This window comes from Stegodyphus dumicola, chromosome 4 (genome assembly GCF_044657685.1).
Source record: "Stegodyphus dumicola isolate Sdum_Otavi_A_Nest chromosome 4, ASM4465768v1".
In the NCBI taxonomy this organism is placed as follows: domain Eukaryota; kingdom Metazoa; phylum Arthropoda; class Arachnida; order Araneae; family Eresidae; genus Stegodyphus; species Stegodyphus dumicola.
Window position 1 is genome coordinate 55,396,576 of NC_140771.1, and position 18,946 is coordinate 55,415,521.

General features: G+C 31.6%; 1 protein-coding gene across 1 annotated transcript in view; it reads left to right on the forward strand.

The window, feature by feature from the left end:
- The window catches only part of LOC118185165 (transducin beta-like protein 2), a 59,087-nt gene that overhangs the window by 34,712 nt on the left and 5,429 nt on the right, over positions 1-18,946 (forward strand). Inside the window, exons 6-9 of the mRNA XM_035354976.2 lie at positions 1,919-2,054; positions 2,621-2,670; positions 5,389-5,577; positions 15,712-15,898. Coding sequence (XP_035210867.1) covers positions 1,919-2,054; positions 2,621-2,670; positions 5,389-5,577; positions 15,712-15,898 — 562 coding nt within the window. The remainder of the gene's footprint in view (positions 1-1,918; positions 2,055-2,620; positions 2,671-5,388; positions 5,578-15,711; positions 15,899-18,946) is intronic.

The following is an 18,946-nucleotide window of genomic DNA, read 5'->3' on the forward strand; positions in this document are numbered from 1 at the left end:
TCGCACAAAAATGGCATTGTGCACACTCTTGACTTTACACATCGACCTATTTTCACTTAAAAAGTCAAAGAAAATTGACAAAAACCCAATTCTTCTTACTCTTGTGAAAAGCGCCAAACAAATAAGTGGGCAATTCTGCACTTTAGCAGCAAAATTGTTTCTAAGTGCTTATTAGTTAAAATCACGATTGGAATTTTCCGGAAAATGTCACATTACATGTCTCACAATCTCTCATTTCTCTGAGACAAAATAATGTGATTCAAACTGTGTACTTCTCAGATTATTGCTAAAGTCCTAGCTAGTAACCTTTATCGCTTTATCAAAATGTCGCCAAACTACCTGTTACCATATTCTAAAGATTAGCTGATGTGCCTCTCTCACTAAACACATTAGCACAGCGAGTGGACAGTATGGTGAACGACATCTATATACAAATGATATATATATCATTTGGAAAAATGTGTTTATTTTTCCCGCTGTTTGATAAATCCACTGCAACATCTTATGTTCATGAGAATGGTGTTTTCTGATATAAACAGGATGATACATTTTCCATATTTTAATTCATACTGCTACATTATTCATCAAGAAAATCTAAAGAGCCCAATCTCAGTCATGTAATCACTGTTATTGTATGCACTGTAAATTTTATTGGAGATGGCCTTTGAATCATCAACTGTTTTTAGTTTTGCTAGCGAGCATGATGATACAATTTACTATGCAAGGTAAAGATGGCCGAATTGAAGAAAGTTTCAATACGATTTTTTTTGGAATGCTGTCAAAGATTAAAACTTTTCGTATCCAAAGACAATTATGACATGGAGTGGCTTTGTTGATTTGGCATTTTTAAGTGATATCACTACAAAACGATGTTTCAAGGAAGAAGAAAACGTGTGTCAGAAATGAAGGGCTGAATATCTACTTTTCTGGCTAAAATTGATTTGTGAAAGAACAATGTATTGGAGAAAGACTATCAATATTTTCCATTTACTCTCATTCTAGATCCGGAATTTATTATGAAGTATGATATATCTAAGCATGTTGAAAACCTTCTGTTACGTATAATTCAAAAGAAAATTCTAAGATATCTTTTCTATGGAACCCATTTTATTGTTAACACAGAATCCTTTGTTGGAATTAGACATAACAGATATGACTCTGTCAATAAAAAAATCTTATTTTATTAACAAATTGGAGGCTGAATTAGAGATTATTACTCCTCACACTGCTATAACACTTAAAAGCACAGAAAACTAAAGTAAAGTAGCTTTTAAACTAATGGAGCGTACTAAATACAGAAACATTACTTTGGTGTGCTTTAACAATGAAAACATGTTTTGGGTCTCTTTGAGTAGGCTTCTTCACAACTTAAAATAATAAAAAGCAAATACAAAAATATATTAACTCCAGAGCGTGTGAAAAACAACATGGTGCTGGCATGCTTTATATTAGAATATATGCCTAATTTTAATAGTTTGTCAGAAAACATTAATATTCAAAAGTACGTCATTAATAGAAAGTTAATGACTTAATGCAATACTAAATGAATTATTTGACAATTTAACAGATGCACTTTCTTTTGTTGGTAATTAGTTTATTAGTATGTGCTTTTCTTTATTTTCTAATTTGAAATAAAATTAGCTTGTACCTTCACTACATTTCCCTTTTATTAGTGGATTTTCTCCCCCCTTTTTGGGGGGGTAGGTTTGTATTAATTATTATTTGGAAGCACAAGAATTTTCATGAAGTTATTTTCCAAACATGAAACGCCAGATGCTGCGAGGCACAGCAGAAATTTAAAAGTAGCCATTAAAACAAAACTGGTTGGACACCACTGTTGTAGTGTATTTTATATGTTAGCAAAATGTTATATATTTATATGAAGTATCTAAATACTAATACAAAATTCTGGTTATAGGTTTTACACCTGATGTTAGAGTATGGGAAGTATGCTTTACAAAAACTGGAGAATTTAAAGAAGTAAAAAGAGCTTTTGAATTAAAAGGGCATACATCAGGAATTCATCATTTTAGTTTTTCCAATGATTCATCTAGGTAAGTTTATTTTTATCTTTAAAATTGAACTAAGCATACTTTTCAATTATGAAAAACTGTAAAGTACCTATTGAATTTTAAAAAAAAATTTTATTTGACTGCATGATTACTGAGTATTGCATGTTAAGCATTAAAATTTCTAAACAATTCACTGTAAAGAAATAAAACTGGATTTGTACAAAGGATGGCTTTATTACTTAATAAAATATTTGTATAAGTAAAAGATGTTTTAAATGGAAAACTATTTTTTAATAATAATAATAATGTAGGGCTCATTCTTTTTTTTTTTTTTTTTTTTAATTCTGAGTAAAACATATGTTTGATATTTACAACTGCATTAAATGAGAAAGTAGTAAATTTATTGAAATGATATTCTCAATTTTTAAATATGCTTCTTTGATTTTTTTTATATGAAAATCATTTTATTCTTAGTCTACTTTTATAATTTTTTCATTTCGCTTTGATAGGTATATATTATAAAGCTGAAAATTTAAACCTGCTTTATTCTGTCATTAAGGTTTGAGTTCTAGAAAGATACTAGTTTTTACTTATTTATTTATAATTAGGATGGTGACATTTTCAAAGGATGGCACATGGAAATTGTGGGACACGAATAGTGAGTAATAACAGATTGGTATAGAAATTTCTGAACAATAATTTTAATTGCATATATATTTTTTAAATATTTTGTGATTGTTGTTTAATTGTAAGCAATATTTTTAAACATGCATATTAATTATTGGATCATTCTGTAAGAGATGATTAATGACTTTTACTATTTCATTTCAATTTTCTTTCATTTATGTAATTATTAGTTATGTGTATTAATTAGACCTCAGGATTTCAAATTTAAGTCTCAATTATAAACTTTATCTTGTTTAAATTAAATGCTTCATATTTTAGTTATTTCTACGTTTATAAAAGACATTCTATGTACCTGTAACAACTTTAATTATTTGTTATTAAAATCTATATAATTCTAATGTCTAATTTCCTTTGGTGATATACTGTAATTTCTGGAAGAAAGGCCGCATCAGCGTAAACGCCGCACTCGAGAAAAATGGCGGAAAAAAATTAAATTTACACAGAAACGCCGCAATAGATTAAATTGCGCGTGACATCATCGTGGGCTGTATAGATGCAAAATCTCAACCTAAGTCCTGATATATGACATGTCAGTTAAGAAAAATGCATGAAATGAAACCATAACTCAAAAATAAATTAAAGGTAAGAAATGTTGAAAATATATTTACTTCACGTATATACTTATATTTATCCACTAAAGAAGTCCATATTTGTAATACTCAAAAAAAATTTTGCAACAACGAAATATTAAATTTGGATGACAAAAGGAAATTTTAAATTTTACTTACAAAAGGAATTACAGCAAATTACAGCATCATATGAAGCCATCAAATCTGATTATTCACTATCTGAATTAAAAAGATTTAGTAAATCCTGATCTAAGTCTTCCAGATCGTCACATTCATCCTCTTGGTTTACAGTCTCTTTATCTAAGGATATAATTTCAGCTTCTTTGAACCCTGCTATTATTGACAATGTTTTTACCGATTTCCACGCACTTCCTACCTGCTTTGCAACTTCTTCATAAGATGCTCTACGCGTTTTACCGTTTTTGGTATACGTATGCAATCCTTCACTCATCCAACACTCCTACCGCTTTTGGACTTTAGCTTTGAAGGATTTATTACCTGACAAATCTAATGGTTGTAAGATTTTTGTCAAACCACCAGGAATCATTGCTTCTGTCATCAACAATTTTTGACATCTGGTTTTCACTGACTCGAGTAAATGAGCACGCATGGAATCCATTATCAATAACCCTTTTGGTTGGAAGAAAGATCCCATATGACACTGCCAAACGTTTTGTAGCCACTCATGCATCATTTTGCACATCCAGCTGTTCTCGTTCGCACAAATAATTACGTCATTAGAAAAATCTCCCTTCGAAATAGTCTTTCATTTAAAAATGATCATCGGCTTTAGCTTGTCACCGTTTGCGGCACAAGCTAACACGCATGTAAATGACGTTCTTTCATGCCCCGTCGTATGCACAGATACATTATTTGCACCAGTTTCATCAACAGCTCTGTTTGCAGGAGAGTCGAAAGCTAACGGTGTTTCATCCATATTTATTATCTGTGTCCGAAGTTTTTTTTTTTTTTTTTGTCAATAATATCTGTCACATATTTTAGGAAAGATGCCTTTTTATCCTGCCAGTCCATTGGTAATTGTTGCCCGACTGTTGTTCTAGTACACACAGAAATATTTTTTCTTTTCATAAATCTGCTACAACTAGGCCCTCCTTTGAAATCATCTATGTTCATTTGTTTTTCTATAAATTTTCCTTGTAAGCAAATTTTTACAGTCGAAATTGCCATTCCCTTTCCTCGTTGCTCCTTTATCCAGTTTGCAAGGTCGTCATCTAGATTCGGCCATCTTACAGTACCAGTTCTTTTGTCTCGTTTCTGTTGTGGCATATTTTTAAGAAGTCTTTTATCAGTTCTCCAATGTCGAATGCATCTCTCGTCCACTTCAAATCTCGAGCTGCTGCTCTATTTCCAATTTGTTCAGCACGTGAAATTACATTAAGCTTAAAACCAGCAGTATAGCTTCTGTGCTGTTTAGGTGCCATTTTCAAACATTTTTCACTCCCTTCTTACTTAAAAACTATTCAACAAGTACTTGTACTCAAACTGATGGGATCTGTATTTGGCAGAATGCCAAGAAAAAATTTTTCATGCTGAAGGGGAAATAGGTCGGAGTTCTTTAGTAAAAATTTGCAGAAAAGGCAGGTCCTGGAAGATTCATCCAGTGGCAGAGGAGAGAGACTATTCAAACTGATGAAAATGTTGATTTGAAAGGGGGAAGAATGTTATTGTTCTGAGAATAAGGCATGTTCTGAGAATAAGGCATGTAGAGGGTGAATAAGGCATGTAGGTTCGTTCAAAGGAAAGAATGTAAACAAATTAACGTTCACAAAAAGCAACTGAGTAGTCTTTTGTGTGGGAACAACACCAGTCTGTGTATAATGACAAAGCCATCCAAACTATGTACAATGACCATCATAGGAAATATTTTATTTTTAGTTCACCTAAACGCCGCACCTGCTAAAAATTTAAGTTTTAAACACGTAAACGCCGCAACGTTTCTTCCGGAAATTATGGTACTAATAAAATTTATAAAAAATTCTATTTGTGAGGGTATTTTATTATTTGATTTAATAGTTTACTGAAATTCTTTTAAAGCATTTTATTTAAAAATGGTTAAATGATTTTTAATTTTTTCTTTGATTTTATTTATTTTTCCCTAGTTGAGTATAGTAAAGGACAAGAGCCTTATCTTTTAAAAACATGTAACCATGGCATAAATGCTAAGTGCATAACAGCATTGTCACCAGATGGTAGGACCATCGCTCTAGCACCTATAACTTCATCTGATCTCTATATATATTCTGCTGTGACTGGAGATTTTCAAGTGAAACTAGAAGAAATTCATTCAGGTGCTATATTATTAATGATATTCATTTTTATTTAATATAATATTTTTCTTGTAGTTTTAGTACTAAATTTGTGAATAAGAATTTTATAATGAAAATTATATGAAATATGAAATTTACTTACTACTAAATTAGTAAATTTACTACCATAAATAAAATGTAAACCTTTTTGCATAATATTTATTGTATTAAGAAAGAAAAGTTTCTAATGATGAGACATGTTGTTCTCTATCAAGAATTTCTTGATTTTAAGTACTAAATATGTCAGTTACCTAGTTTAACTCATTTGCTATTAAATAAAAACATCACTTCTGTTTGGCTTTATTATCTTCCTTTTTTTAGATTGTAGTAATGTTTTGTGAGAAAAGAATTATGTAGCTCTTTGATAATATAATGGGTTTGGCTAGCCAGTGCACATTACTGTTTTGTCCTTGCTGCTGTTAAACTGAGTTCCTGATATGCCTTTTGGCTGTTAAGAAGTCTGTCGCCAGGTAGGTTGTTGAGTCAACCCAGTTAGCCTTAAACTAAATTATTAGACCAGCACTACTACTTATATTTGAGTTTATTGTTAAATTATTCTTCAGTTCCCATTGCAAGTAGTCAGTGTTAGCATGAAACACGTGCATTTGTGTTAAGAGTTTGGGCAAATAATAAATGTTTGTTTTACCTTTCTTCTGTGTTGATATTATTCCCACCTGTGCAAGAAGTCACCAGGTCTCCTCGTAGATCACTCTAACTGTATGATAGCTAAGAAGGTTGAAGAGACATTAGGTCTTTTTTTTAAAGCAGGAGATGTGCCTTCAAAACGAATTGAACCACAGACTTCTGGAATACACGCCCAGCATGCAGGCCACTACACCACTTTTATTCCACATACACTACGATAGACTCTATAATGACCAGGCTTATTCTCGCATAGGCATGAATAAAACTACTGACTCAGATGAAGGGTAAAAATAACCCTTTATCAATTCAAAATAGTTTACAGAAAGGCACGGTCTTCATGCATTACAAAATCACTGTCAACTTGCAGTGAAAACTAAATGTGGAATATAATGTAAGTCAAACCTAAAATAAATAGTGCTAGATAGCACTTTAGTTACGCCTAAGAGGTGGACTCACAGGAACCTAACCGGCGTGATACTAAATCTGATAAGGCCAAGAGGCTTACTACCGTAACAGCGAAATAACAACGAAACATGCGCTTGACTAGCAAAAACACGTTCTGAAAAACTCAGATATTCACCTGTTTAAATAAGCACTTAACTTTAAATTTATATCCTAACGAAAGAATATGAGGGGAAGTCTAGAATAGGTACCAAACTTAAAATAAATTTGCTATGCAAAATAAGGAAATACCCTACAAGGTTAGATCTTACACCATAATGATAAACAGTGAATAACTGGTACGTTTCAATTAACACATTTGCTGCCAGGATAAGTGTACAAGAATTCACTAGAAGCAGACGGGTGTCATACAAAAAGTTTTGTGCTTTTTTTATGTTAAAAACAAATGAAGCAGTACACAAACAACAAACATATGAAATTTTATTGAATCACATGAGCATAATTGTATTCTATGCCTTTTTGCCATCTCTCAGGTAGCTACAAAATTCTTTTGTCTGCATTGACAGTCTCCAAAGAAGTGAACTGCAGGCTATTCAGATAATTTTAGATTGACATGAAGAGATGGAAGCTGAGAGTGCAAGCTCTAGTGAATGTAAAGTAGAAGCTCTATTGAATGTAGTGGGAAGGGGGGACAACATAAAATATCTGAGCCATACTCTGTAAGTTTTTGTCTGTGTTATCAGAAATCGCACTTTTTCCATACATGGCACAAATTTCATGAGCAGTCTGACAAGCATTAATTTCCTTTTTTAAAATTAAAGCATAATGTGATGAAAATGAACTTTTGGATTCTTCATTCTTAACATTCCACTGAAACAAAAATTATGGTGCTCACACACTATAATTTATGCATTGTGAGCAGTAAAGGCCATATTTAAACATCTCCTTCAATCAAGTTCACTCCAGATCAGCAATGACAATGTAATAAAAAGAAAATGCGCTTTGATTTAAAACTACAGAACTTTGGAAACATAGTGCCTTACCACACAGTAGCTTGTAACTGGCTACCACATATACCTGTGTGTGACTGGCAACAAAAATCTGAAAATCATACAGTGCATTTTTGGTTATATGTCAGCATATTTTGGCTATTTCTTTTCCCACACCTTTGGCTCAGTACTAAAAGGTCAACCCTACAACATTTTACACTCAACTTCCCCCCTTTTTTCTATTTTTGCCCCTGATTTCTTTTGAAAGAAAAAAGCGTAAAAAAAGATAGTTCAAATAGTTACATTTATTGCATCTTAATGACTAAGTTAGTATGCAGAACTACAGAAAAGATAACAATAGTTAATAAATATAGCACTACAAGAAGAATCATATAAACCTAAATAGCATAGCAGAGAACGTTTCTCCTTTAAATTCATCTAACACCACAAGTTCAGTTAAATAAAAGTCTAAATGTTGGCAGGCAGTGTCTCTTTAATGTTTATTGCCATTTTGTATTATCCCATAAGCACTCAGCAGACTGTGTGTAACATCCAGTTTCTATATCCATGAAATGACATGATTTACTGCGGAATAAATCTAATCTTAAATACTTCGCAGCTTTAAAAAAAAAAAAAGGGCTATGTGTGGTTATACTTTTGATGCAATGAATATAAAAGGCAGTTGTTACCAGGAAAGAAGCCTTTTAAATATTTAAATTTTAGTATCATTTATTAGGATATTTTTTACTATGAAAGTAACATGTGTAAACTATTTTAGGTAGTTTTCAATTGTTTTACATAGTTTTTGCGATGTACCAGTAACACCTCATTGAAATCAAAGCCTGTTTCTATTTTATTTATTTTTTTAATATTTACACGAGTGTGCAACAAAACTCTTGAAAAAAGCACATGGGAACTTCAGACATACTATACTGAAACTTCATGCCAAAAACCTTTATACAATTTTTCTTGTATAATGAGTTGTTTCTGTTGCATCTTTTCTTGTGTGCAAACACTTCACAAATCACAGCACAGTAATTGTTCAAACCTAAAGAACACTGGTCATGGTAGTCAATCGAAACAATGCAGAACACGCTGTTTTGAATGGTATGGGGGTTAAGCTGAGGCTCGCTGCTAACTTGAATACAAGGATGTCAGATCAGTCATCCTCTGTGGGTCATTCTGAGTAATACTGTCAGTGATGACTAAATCGTTAATGGGTTTGGTTTATGCTCCTTAGAAGTCCTTAGGATTTTTGCAAATAGTTTTTGGTCTTTAAAATGTTTTCCTAAAATGAATTTTGGCCAAAATTGGAAAGTTCCGTAATTTTACTTATCTGACATTTCTGTCTTTTTTTCCCCTACGACTGCTGTTTTGAGTGTCAATCAACATTTTGGAGGAATATTTTTTTATAATTAACTGACAAACATGCATTTGGGGGTTTATTCTTCGCATTCATTCGTATTTCTGATATTAACAGTGCAAAACTTGAGTTTTTGGGAACGAAGCCCTACCTCGCTCAAAACATAAACATTTAAAAAATTATTCCTGTTGGGGGGTTGTGGAGGACAGATGAAGAGTTTATAAAATATTACATCAAAAATAACTTTTAATTTTTTTTATTTTGTGGCACTAAATTTGGCAATTAATCAACATTCTGGGTCAGAAAATTTAAGGTCGGTTATGTACAAAATTTTTATTTAGTGATTTGTATGTTTTTTGACATTTTTTATTCTTTTTTACAAATATAACATTGATAAATATTATTAAAAATAATAATATATTGAAATTATATTTAAGAAACAGCATTAAAATAAAACATTTTTATTTTCCCCTGCCATATCTTAAAATATTACTTTCCATTTTGACGACTTAGCAAGATTTTGATTGTGAAAAATTAACAAGATAATAAATGCTGTAAAATACAGTTTCCAAACACTTTTTAGCAAAAGCAAGAAAAGAAAACTACTTTAGTTATATCAAAATTAATTTCATTTATCTTCTTTCATGATAAAAATTTTTTTCTGAGTAATTGTTTCAAAATATTTAAGTGTTTATCAGTTTTCTGCATAAAATTCACTTCATACTTTTATTTTCTAATTTCCCCCACCCTAAAAATCTTCTGCCTTTTTGCTCTTACAGATTTAGCAGATCTCTCCCCCCCCCCCAGAAAGGTTTATTGCACCTAGAAAGGTTAGATTTCAAGGCAAGATTTATAAAATATAAAACTAAAAATTATAGATTCCAGAAAATTCAGGAAAAATGTCTTCATGGTATTAACACGTAATAGATGTGTTTTAAGAAAGTTACAAAGAATTCTTGGAAGACCATGGAGGTAGGAAGTAAGAAGGAGTCGCCCTAAACAAGTTTCTCCGTACCCTGCTCTGAAGCACCGGCGATCCCTACGTGGTGACCAAAACATTGGGTCATTTACCATTGAGTTCTATGGGATTTGATGCGTTCGGGTGTAAATATTTTGTAATTACATCGCAAATATACATATAAATGTATATATTTTCTTTTTCTACAACACTTCAGAGTCCTAAGTATGTGAAAACAACATATTTTTAAATAACATTTCATTCTGAACGGAATTAAATGCTATACTTTTCACAGGACAGTTTTCTCAGAATGGTTTAATTTGAATGAAATATTTTCACAAGTTTTCGTTAATTACATTAGAAAAAAAAATTAAGGTAATTCGATTTTATTCGGTTAAGGTACAAAAATTAAGATCAAAGTTTATTGTATTATTAATATTAAAATTATGCATTATTTCTTTTCTATTTATAGAGCTTCTTCCTAAAATACTTTCTTAAATATGACATGATTTTTTGGCTTCTTTTAAATCAAAAAATGTAAGTCAATTTATAATTAATGCTCTATTCGGTTCATTTTAAATTAGAGAATTATTAGGAAAATAGTATTTGACTTTCTCTGAACATTTCTGAAAGGGAATAAAATAAGTTTTTTTTTTTTTTTTTTTTTTTTTTTTTTTTAAGTATTATTTAAAACTTGTAACTGAGTTATTATAAAATGTAAAAGGGATAATTCTTTTAATTATACTTATCAGATTTTTTTTTTACCCTTCATTTCAACAATACATATTCCAAAACTCTTTATTACGTTCTTAAGTGCGCATTTCATAGCATTTGCTTTACAATACATTTTAACAGATTGCTTTCCAATACGAACAATTCTTGCTTAAATAGTTTTATAACGTATTTGTCAACAGGATTTCAATTTATGTTTACAATTCAATATTAAGGTTATTATATATTTAGATAACATTTATAATCATTATAAATTAGATATTTAATCATTAGATTTCTTCACAGTACTATCACAGTTGTTTATAAGTGAATAAATTCTTCATTTCAAATACATTTATAAATAATTCAATGAATATTTAAGTATTTTGTCAAAGGCAGATACATGCTTTTTGCAAGCACATGCATAAATACCCATACATATTTCCTATTTATCATTTCCGGCATGTGCAAATCTTTAATTTCTGTGCATTCACTATATTTTTCGTGTAAAGTAATTTACACTAATTTAGCATACACCCGAAAGTTTTGCATAAAAAATATATATGAATATAATTTGAATGAAAATTATAAGTATTATTTTTAATACCCACTCAAAGGTCAGTTTTTCTTCAAAATTCCCCCACGATGGCATCTCTCTCCTTAGGCAGATAGCCTTTGCATGTGTTACTCTATTTAATAAAAACTTAATCTGACCTATGTGCCTAATTACAAATATTTTAACATACATAATTTTATATTTACATTTAGCCGTCAAGTTTCAAACTTTTCAAATCTTCTAGAAAATAAATTTTGGCAGATCTCTTTTAGCAATTTTCTTAAAATCTATATTTTTTTAGTGCAACAGCTTAGAATTTTATTAAACAAATTCATAATCAAAATCGCTGTTGTTAGTTATCGAAAAATAACCAAGATGTGATTTTTGCGTAAATGTCAGTAAACTATACAAATTGCTATTATCCATCACACTATGAATGTTTCTTTCATGCGAGAGTGTCCCTTTTTCGATTTCTATGGAACTGTCGTGTGTCGAAATACTATCAGAATTTTGTCAAGCGAGCTTCTGAATGTAAACAAAAAACACCCCGTCTGGTGACCCAAGCTTCAAAGCAGTGCTTCACTTCTAGCGCGGAATGGCCCCTCCTCCCTTTCCTACCTCCATGTGGAAGACTAAATGGGGGGGGGGGGGGCGGGAATAAAGAAGTCTTTCTCTTAACATGTGTTTATTTTCCATTTGTTTCCTCTTCTTTTCACTAAACACAAGCATGGAAATTGAAAAAATGGTTTTAAACTTTTATCCTTGGGGCAGGTATCCGTAAAAAGGTAAACTGATAAAGATTAATCTTTTATGTTCTGTGTGCTGTACATACTTGTCATTTTATGGCATAGTGCAATCTCTGTGTGTTCTAAAATTTGTGCCACTCATAAATTTTGCTGCCCAGTGCCTGTCCTAAATTCTTGTCAACCCTACATTTAATTTCTTGGTGCTTCAGTAAATCATAAATTCTGCCACATTAACTTTGACCCTGATCATGTCATTTCAAATTTATTCTTAATACTCTTATTCAAGAAATAAAATTAACGGTTTCTTCTAAGCATTCTAAATTCATGCATTTTTTTAGAGTAACAGAAATCTTGAATTAAATCTCAACATTTTAAAATGAATAGGAAACTTATTGAATAAGAAATTGATTATATGAAGAGAAAAGTTGTTTTCAAAGGTATATTGTTGAAGCCTTTACAAATTATGATATGAAGGAGAGGTTAATGATAACAGTGATTTGTTTATTAAAATAAATGCACTTGGAAAAGATTCTAAAAAAAAAATAAAAATAAAAAGGATTTGATATAAATTAGCAAAAAAATCTGGAAAATTTTCAGATTAAAAGGAAACATATTATTTTGTTGAGTGTTGCTGCAAAACATATATGTTATAGGGTGTTTTCTACCTCTTTTTAGCATGCCTTCGTGGTTAACGGTAGCACACTCAGCACATATTCTAGAGGTCCAGGTTCAAGTCCTGGTGAGGGCATTGCTCATTTTTCACATATCCTGCTTCAAAAAACCAATGACTCTGCATTGGTGCCCATACTAAAAGGTGGTGGACAATAATTCATCAACACCAGGATTTGGCAATTAGGTCCCCTAATCTCCTGTTGCCCTTTAAAAGGGAAAGTATATAAGGTACTTTCTTCCTCCTTCCTTCATGGTGTAACAGTAGCACAACGCATATTCGAGAGGTCCAGATTCGAGTCTTGGCGAAGATATTGCTTATTTTTCACCTCTTTTACTTCAAAAGAAAAAAAAAAAAGGCTAATGGCTGTACAATGTTTTGTAGCTTTTAAATCCTAATAATGTTCTAGAATTAATGTCGGAAGGTATACGTGGATTACCTGTTATTTCAAATTATAAAATTTTTCTAAGATTGGCATTTTAATAATGTTTTTTAATGAATATTTTTTAAATAAAAAAAAATTAAATAGTGGTCATGTAAATCGCAGTTACAAATCTGCAGGGTATCTAACTGCCTAATTTAATTAGTTGTAACTTGTTAACTGTGGATGCAAGATTCAGTGCAAAAATGTAAAAACTAACATAAAACTTCATTCCTTAAAGCTACTGTGACGTATCACCTCCGGTGCTTCAGCAGCTTATTCAAACTTAAGAGTATATTAATTGGGTTACAATTTCAGCAACTTTTACATGCAGCTACACACTAACTGTGTCAGACAGACAAAGTGAAACTAACTATTAACACTTAGCAACCATGACAACATCAAACACTCATAATTAAGACACAATAACACTTCGAACCATTATTAATTTAGAAGTCAAAAGTTCGACGGTTTTTCCGAACCCTTCCTCAGCTGCAAGATGGTTTGGTAAAACCGTCGAAACTAAACCTGTGAAAATTTGAGAATATAACGCTGATTTTTGTTGTTTGACTTCTAAATTAATCAGACACTCATACTTGTTCTGATCAGCTGCTGTTTCTCTTGGCAAGCACAGCCAAACTTCTGTTTTGAATCATGTTGATTATGATTTTACTTCTACATTTAATCTGTTGCTTGACATAAAATCTGCATAAACATCTGGACTGAGTGCGTACATGATACAACAAAGTCATGAAAGAAAGAATCATCATAAAGCTAACTTTTAGAAAACTTAAATAAAATGTCACTAATCCTCTTTATTTAGAACTATTTTAAAGAAATATAAAAAATAAATGTTTCAAGGAAGTTTGTAATTTAATATTAACTACTTGATAAATTTCATGAAGCTGATTTTATTCATGAATTTGTTTTATAATTTTTTTGACTATTAGATTATGTTTAGTGACAATATTGTATTCTACTTGCAGACCTATTTTATTCTTAGAATGGTGTTATAAAAGTAAAGTTAGAGCATAGATAATTGCTTTAATTTATTCAGTTCCAGTTTGCTGATAGGTCCTTAACTTTTTTTCACTGATGTTCATTAAAAGTACTTAATTTCTTGTGCAGAAATATGTATAAACCCTGGTCTTTCCTGGTGAATGATTGAAAAGAACTGTCCAGCCATTTGGGGAGGAAGGGTGAGAAGGAATATAATGTGGCTATGTGAAATTTCTGAATGATTGTATTTTATGATTTACCTCATAGCAATGGGTACAGCTTTACATTTAAAATGACAAGTGAGTACCAAGAAAGGTAGACTGAGAAAATTTGCATCAAGAGTAAGGCATGCATATGTTCAGAAACATGAAATTTGTGTCCTGTGTGTCTCAATTTATATAATTGAAAGAATTAAAGATGAAGGGAGTAGCTTAAGTTAAAAAGCAGCATTTACATTCTGATATTTAGGTGAAGTATTACATTTATACTCGTACATTGTAGTATGTCAAACATAGCACAGAATCGAAATTATGATTTTCTTTACCAAACATTTCTTATGAAAGTAAAAACTCATTAGAATATCAGTGATATTTTTTCAGGGTATTAAATTGTATGGGTAACACAATTTGTTCACTATATACACAGAAGAGCCATTACATTATGATCACCCTCCATCTATAAAAATGGACTTGCCCAGGAACAAAACCACTGTGTGTGCGTGGCTGATGGCATATATAAAGTGACTATGCATTGTCTTTCCAAACATAGTGCAATTAGCGTAATGGGAAAAGCAGCTGATTTATCAGAATTCGATAAAGGACAAATCGATATGGCTGGGCAGCTGGGAACATCAGTATCAGAAATGGCACGTTTAGTGTCCTGTTCACGTGCAGTTGTAAGCACATGTCGAAAGTGGTGTATGGATGGTAAAATGACATGTCGCCAGCCAGCAGTATGTCATCGACAGCGCATTGATTCCAAAGAGCAGAGATTGCTACGCATTGCTTGCTGTGACTGAAGAGCTACAACAGTGGCAACCCTAACAGTGTTTCTCAACACACTATGCAGTGCACATTGTTGTGTATGGCTCTACACAGCCAGAGGGTGAAGCATGTCCCTTCACTGACAGCACATCATTGCCAGCTATGTCTACAATGGGCCAAGAAACATCGAAATTGGCCATTAGAAGAATGGAAGAAAGTTGCATGGTCCGACGGATTGTGTTTTCTGGTCCATCACATTGACGGGCGTGTGCCAATACGCCGATTTCCAAACGAAACCCTGACTCCCGGATGAAGAGTTTGGACGGAGAGAAAGCCGGTGACAGGATATTATGGTGTGGGTAATGTTTTCATGGAGCACATTAGTACCCATAATCCCCATAGAATAATCCCTAACATCTCTGCACTACATGAACATCATTGCAGACCAATTTTGAGGGCTAAAGGTGGTATTACATGTTGTTAACAGGGTGGTCATTATGTAATGGCTCTTCGGTGTGATATATCACTCAATACCTTAATTTTCCTAATCTAAACATTGCATCATTATTTAATAATTTACAGTAAATTTATTTCATAAAATCTTTATTTCAATATTTATACACTCTCTTATTATGTATCTAAATGACTTCTGTTATGTATCTAAATTTTTCAGATCCTATACGAGCTTTACTGTTTTCTCCTGATGGGCAATATTTAATTGTAGCAGCAGGAAAGCATATAAGGATATTTCATAATATACCTGGCTATAAGAATAAAATTTTAGGTTATGAAGAAGCAAAGAAAAATGCAACAAATGCTACAATGAAAGAACGTCTGCAAAGTCAGATAGAAGAAGCTAAGTAAGTTTTAACTTTCTTATGTGACATAACATACAGACTTTGTTTTGTGTAGTATAAAAATGAGATACAGTCAAAAGTCGTTAATCCGGACTCGTCGGGACTTCGTCGATTCCGGATTATCGATTTTTCCGGATTATAGATCATCAGTTTAAATCTCGTAAGATGGCATGCAGAAATTCTAAAATTAAAAATATGAAACCGTAATTTATGAAATAAAGAACAATTATGATCTAAAGGGTATCAAAATTTACAAAAAAAAAAAGCTTAATATTTATTTGTTTACTTTATTAAACATTTCTTTCAATGCAAGTTGTTTAAGTTGCTTCGTTTTATGTGATAATACTTTCTCTTTAATTCTATAAACAGACATAATTTCTTGTTCAGTTACAAAGTTCCGCTGTTCAAGTCCTGTTAATTGCTGTGCCGAGAATACCGACTAACTTGTCAATCGAAATTTTTTCGTTTTCACTAACCTCTCTGTCACCTTCTTCATGTCTTTATCCATTTTTTGCATCAATTCCACTTTTTGTTTGATGGACATCGAAACATACTTTCGTTTTGTACGATCCTTTGGGAGCTCCAGAATCGGAAATTCTATTTGACATAATCGAAAGTTCAAGTTTATTGTTATAGTATTGCTCTTACAGTCTGCAAAAAATAATAAGCCGGATCCAATTCGACAATTCGAAGATTAAGGAACAACGCAATCATCAACATTAACTGAAATAGATAATTAGATAATTTTAGCTTATACCGGCCGTTATACATAAAATGCGCAAGCGAAAACGTATTCTGCACTTGCGCACACGCATATGTGCAGTTGTAAAAGGTCTTACGCGCACGCGTAAACGCCTATGCGCATGTGTCGACACGGCGCATGCGCAGAAAGTTTTTAGCTTTGAGGTCCGGATTATGGGTGTCCGAATTAACGACTTTTGACTGTACTTAAGTTTCCTCTAGTATGTATATTGTTATGTGCAGTCAATTCTGAAGTAATGGACTAGCATGAAATTTGTGTTTTAGCTATTAATATCCATTTTTATGCTTATACATTAATAGGCTAAATATATAAAATCAAGATTAGCACTTTTGTATCAGATATTTTGGTTCTTAGTGTAATTTTTCATCATCATCTATGATATTTTCTATATGTAATGTAACTGTGATGTAGATTGCAATGTAAAAATTCCCCAAATAGGTAGCCCTTTTATAGTAGACAGACCCTGTTTTAATGTCATTAACTTTCAGCATCTGCTAAAACTGATTCCTTCTTCCTCCTCTTTTTTAAATATAATGAAGCTGTTGCATTTCAAACGGAAGCTCCTGATTTATTTCATTGATATGTATATAATAATTATATCCCATAATTTTTTAACAGTTTAAAAAAATATATAATCGTGCCTAGTATTTTCACACATTAAGCTGCTGAAAAATTATCAGTAAAACAGGGTTCGTACGGTTCTTAAAAGTCCTTAAAAGTCGTTTAGTTTTTTGGAATCGATTTTTGGTCTTTAAAAGTCCTTAATTTTGGCCAAAAGCGACAGAAGGTCCTTAATTTGAATCATCTGAAATTTCTGTCTGTTTTTATGATTGTCATTTCGAGTGTGAATTAGCATTTTGCAGGAATATTTTTGACGATTCACTGACAAATATGGCTATTTTTTTAATGGGTTCATGAGTTATAATTTTTTCCTATTTGTAATATAAATAATGGTGGAATACTCGTTTCTGAACAAGAAGTGAAACATAAGCATTTCAAAATTATTTCATTTTTTGTAATGAAGAGCTCTCAAAGAACTTTCCATTTTTGGGAATGTAAATTCTTTTATTAAACGGTTCTAAATTTGGCGATTATCAACATTTTGGCGATTTTAAGATTGGTTTCTATAGAAAATTTTTAATTCCGAGATCTGGGAATTTTTTTGACGATTTTTTTGTTAAATTTCATTAAAATAATGGTAATATATTGGAACTATATTTAAGAAATAATATTAAAATAAAGTATTTTTATTTGTCATATTATAAAGTTCCATTTTGGCCATATATTGTACCTAAAAATAAGCAAGGAATAATGCTATAAAGCACAGTTTACAAAACAGTTTTTAGCAAAAGCAAAATAGCTATGTAATTAATTAAAAATGTCTTTTTAATTTTTTCATGGTAAGAATTTTTCCCATTTCTCAGAATGATCAGAATTCTCAGAAAATGCATCAGTTTTCTCTATAAAATTGATTTCACACTCTTTTCTTCTGATTTTTTTAAAAAACATTTCTGGCTTTTTGCTGTTACAGAATTGGTAGGGGTAATTTTTCTTTAGAATTTTAGACATTGAAGCTTGGAAAGTTTAGAAAGATTTTAAGGCAAATTTATAGACCCTCGATCCTAAAAGATTCCAGAAAAATGTGATAAAATGAAGGTTTCTGGAGTGTAAGACAAGTGTGTTTCTGACCTCCACTTGCTCTTTGCATTAGTTGTATCAGCTCTGATAATTTGTAATTGTTAGTCTTTCCATTACTGTTGCTGACACTTGAGTTCATTAAGACAATAGAGTTACTGAATCAGATTAAATTGAAATTAAATTGTATAGTCTTTGACCACTAGTCCATATTTTTAGTTTGAATTTGACTCTTCTTGTTTAATTATATCACCACAAACTGAATGATTTTGTTTGCATAAGAACAGGCCTATATGTTCCAAGTTCTTTTTGAATAAGAAGCTTATTTAAACCTTTATTTAAATTTATTATCTGATTTATAGTTACTTTCAGACATAGTGATAATTTGTTTCATATCTGTCGGGGGGGGGTTGTTGGACTATTTAACTTTTACCAGATCAAGTAAGCCCTCATAGGTAGTACATTGGGGAGAGGTTGGCAGTTGGGAGATAAAACACGCAGAAACTAATGAGAACATTGTTTTGCATATTGAGACAAATTTCTAATTGTTAGAAAACATGTTTAAGGAGAAGAAAATCGATATAAATTAGCCAAAATGTCTGGGCAGGCCTTCAAATTAAAAAGACGCATAATTATTATGTCGAGTTTTATGT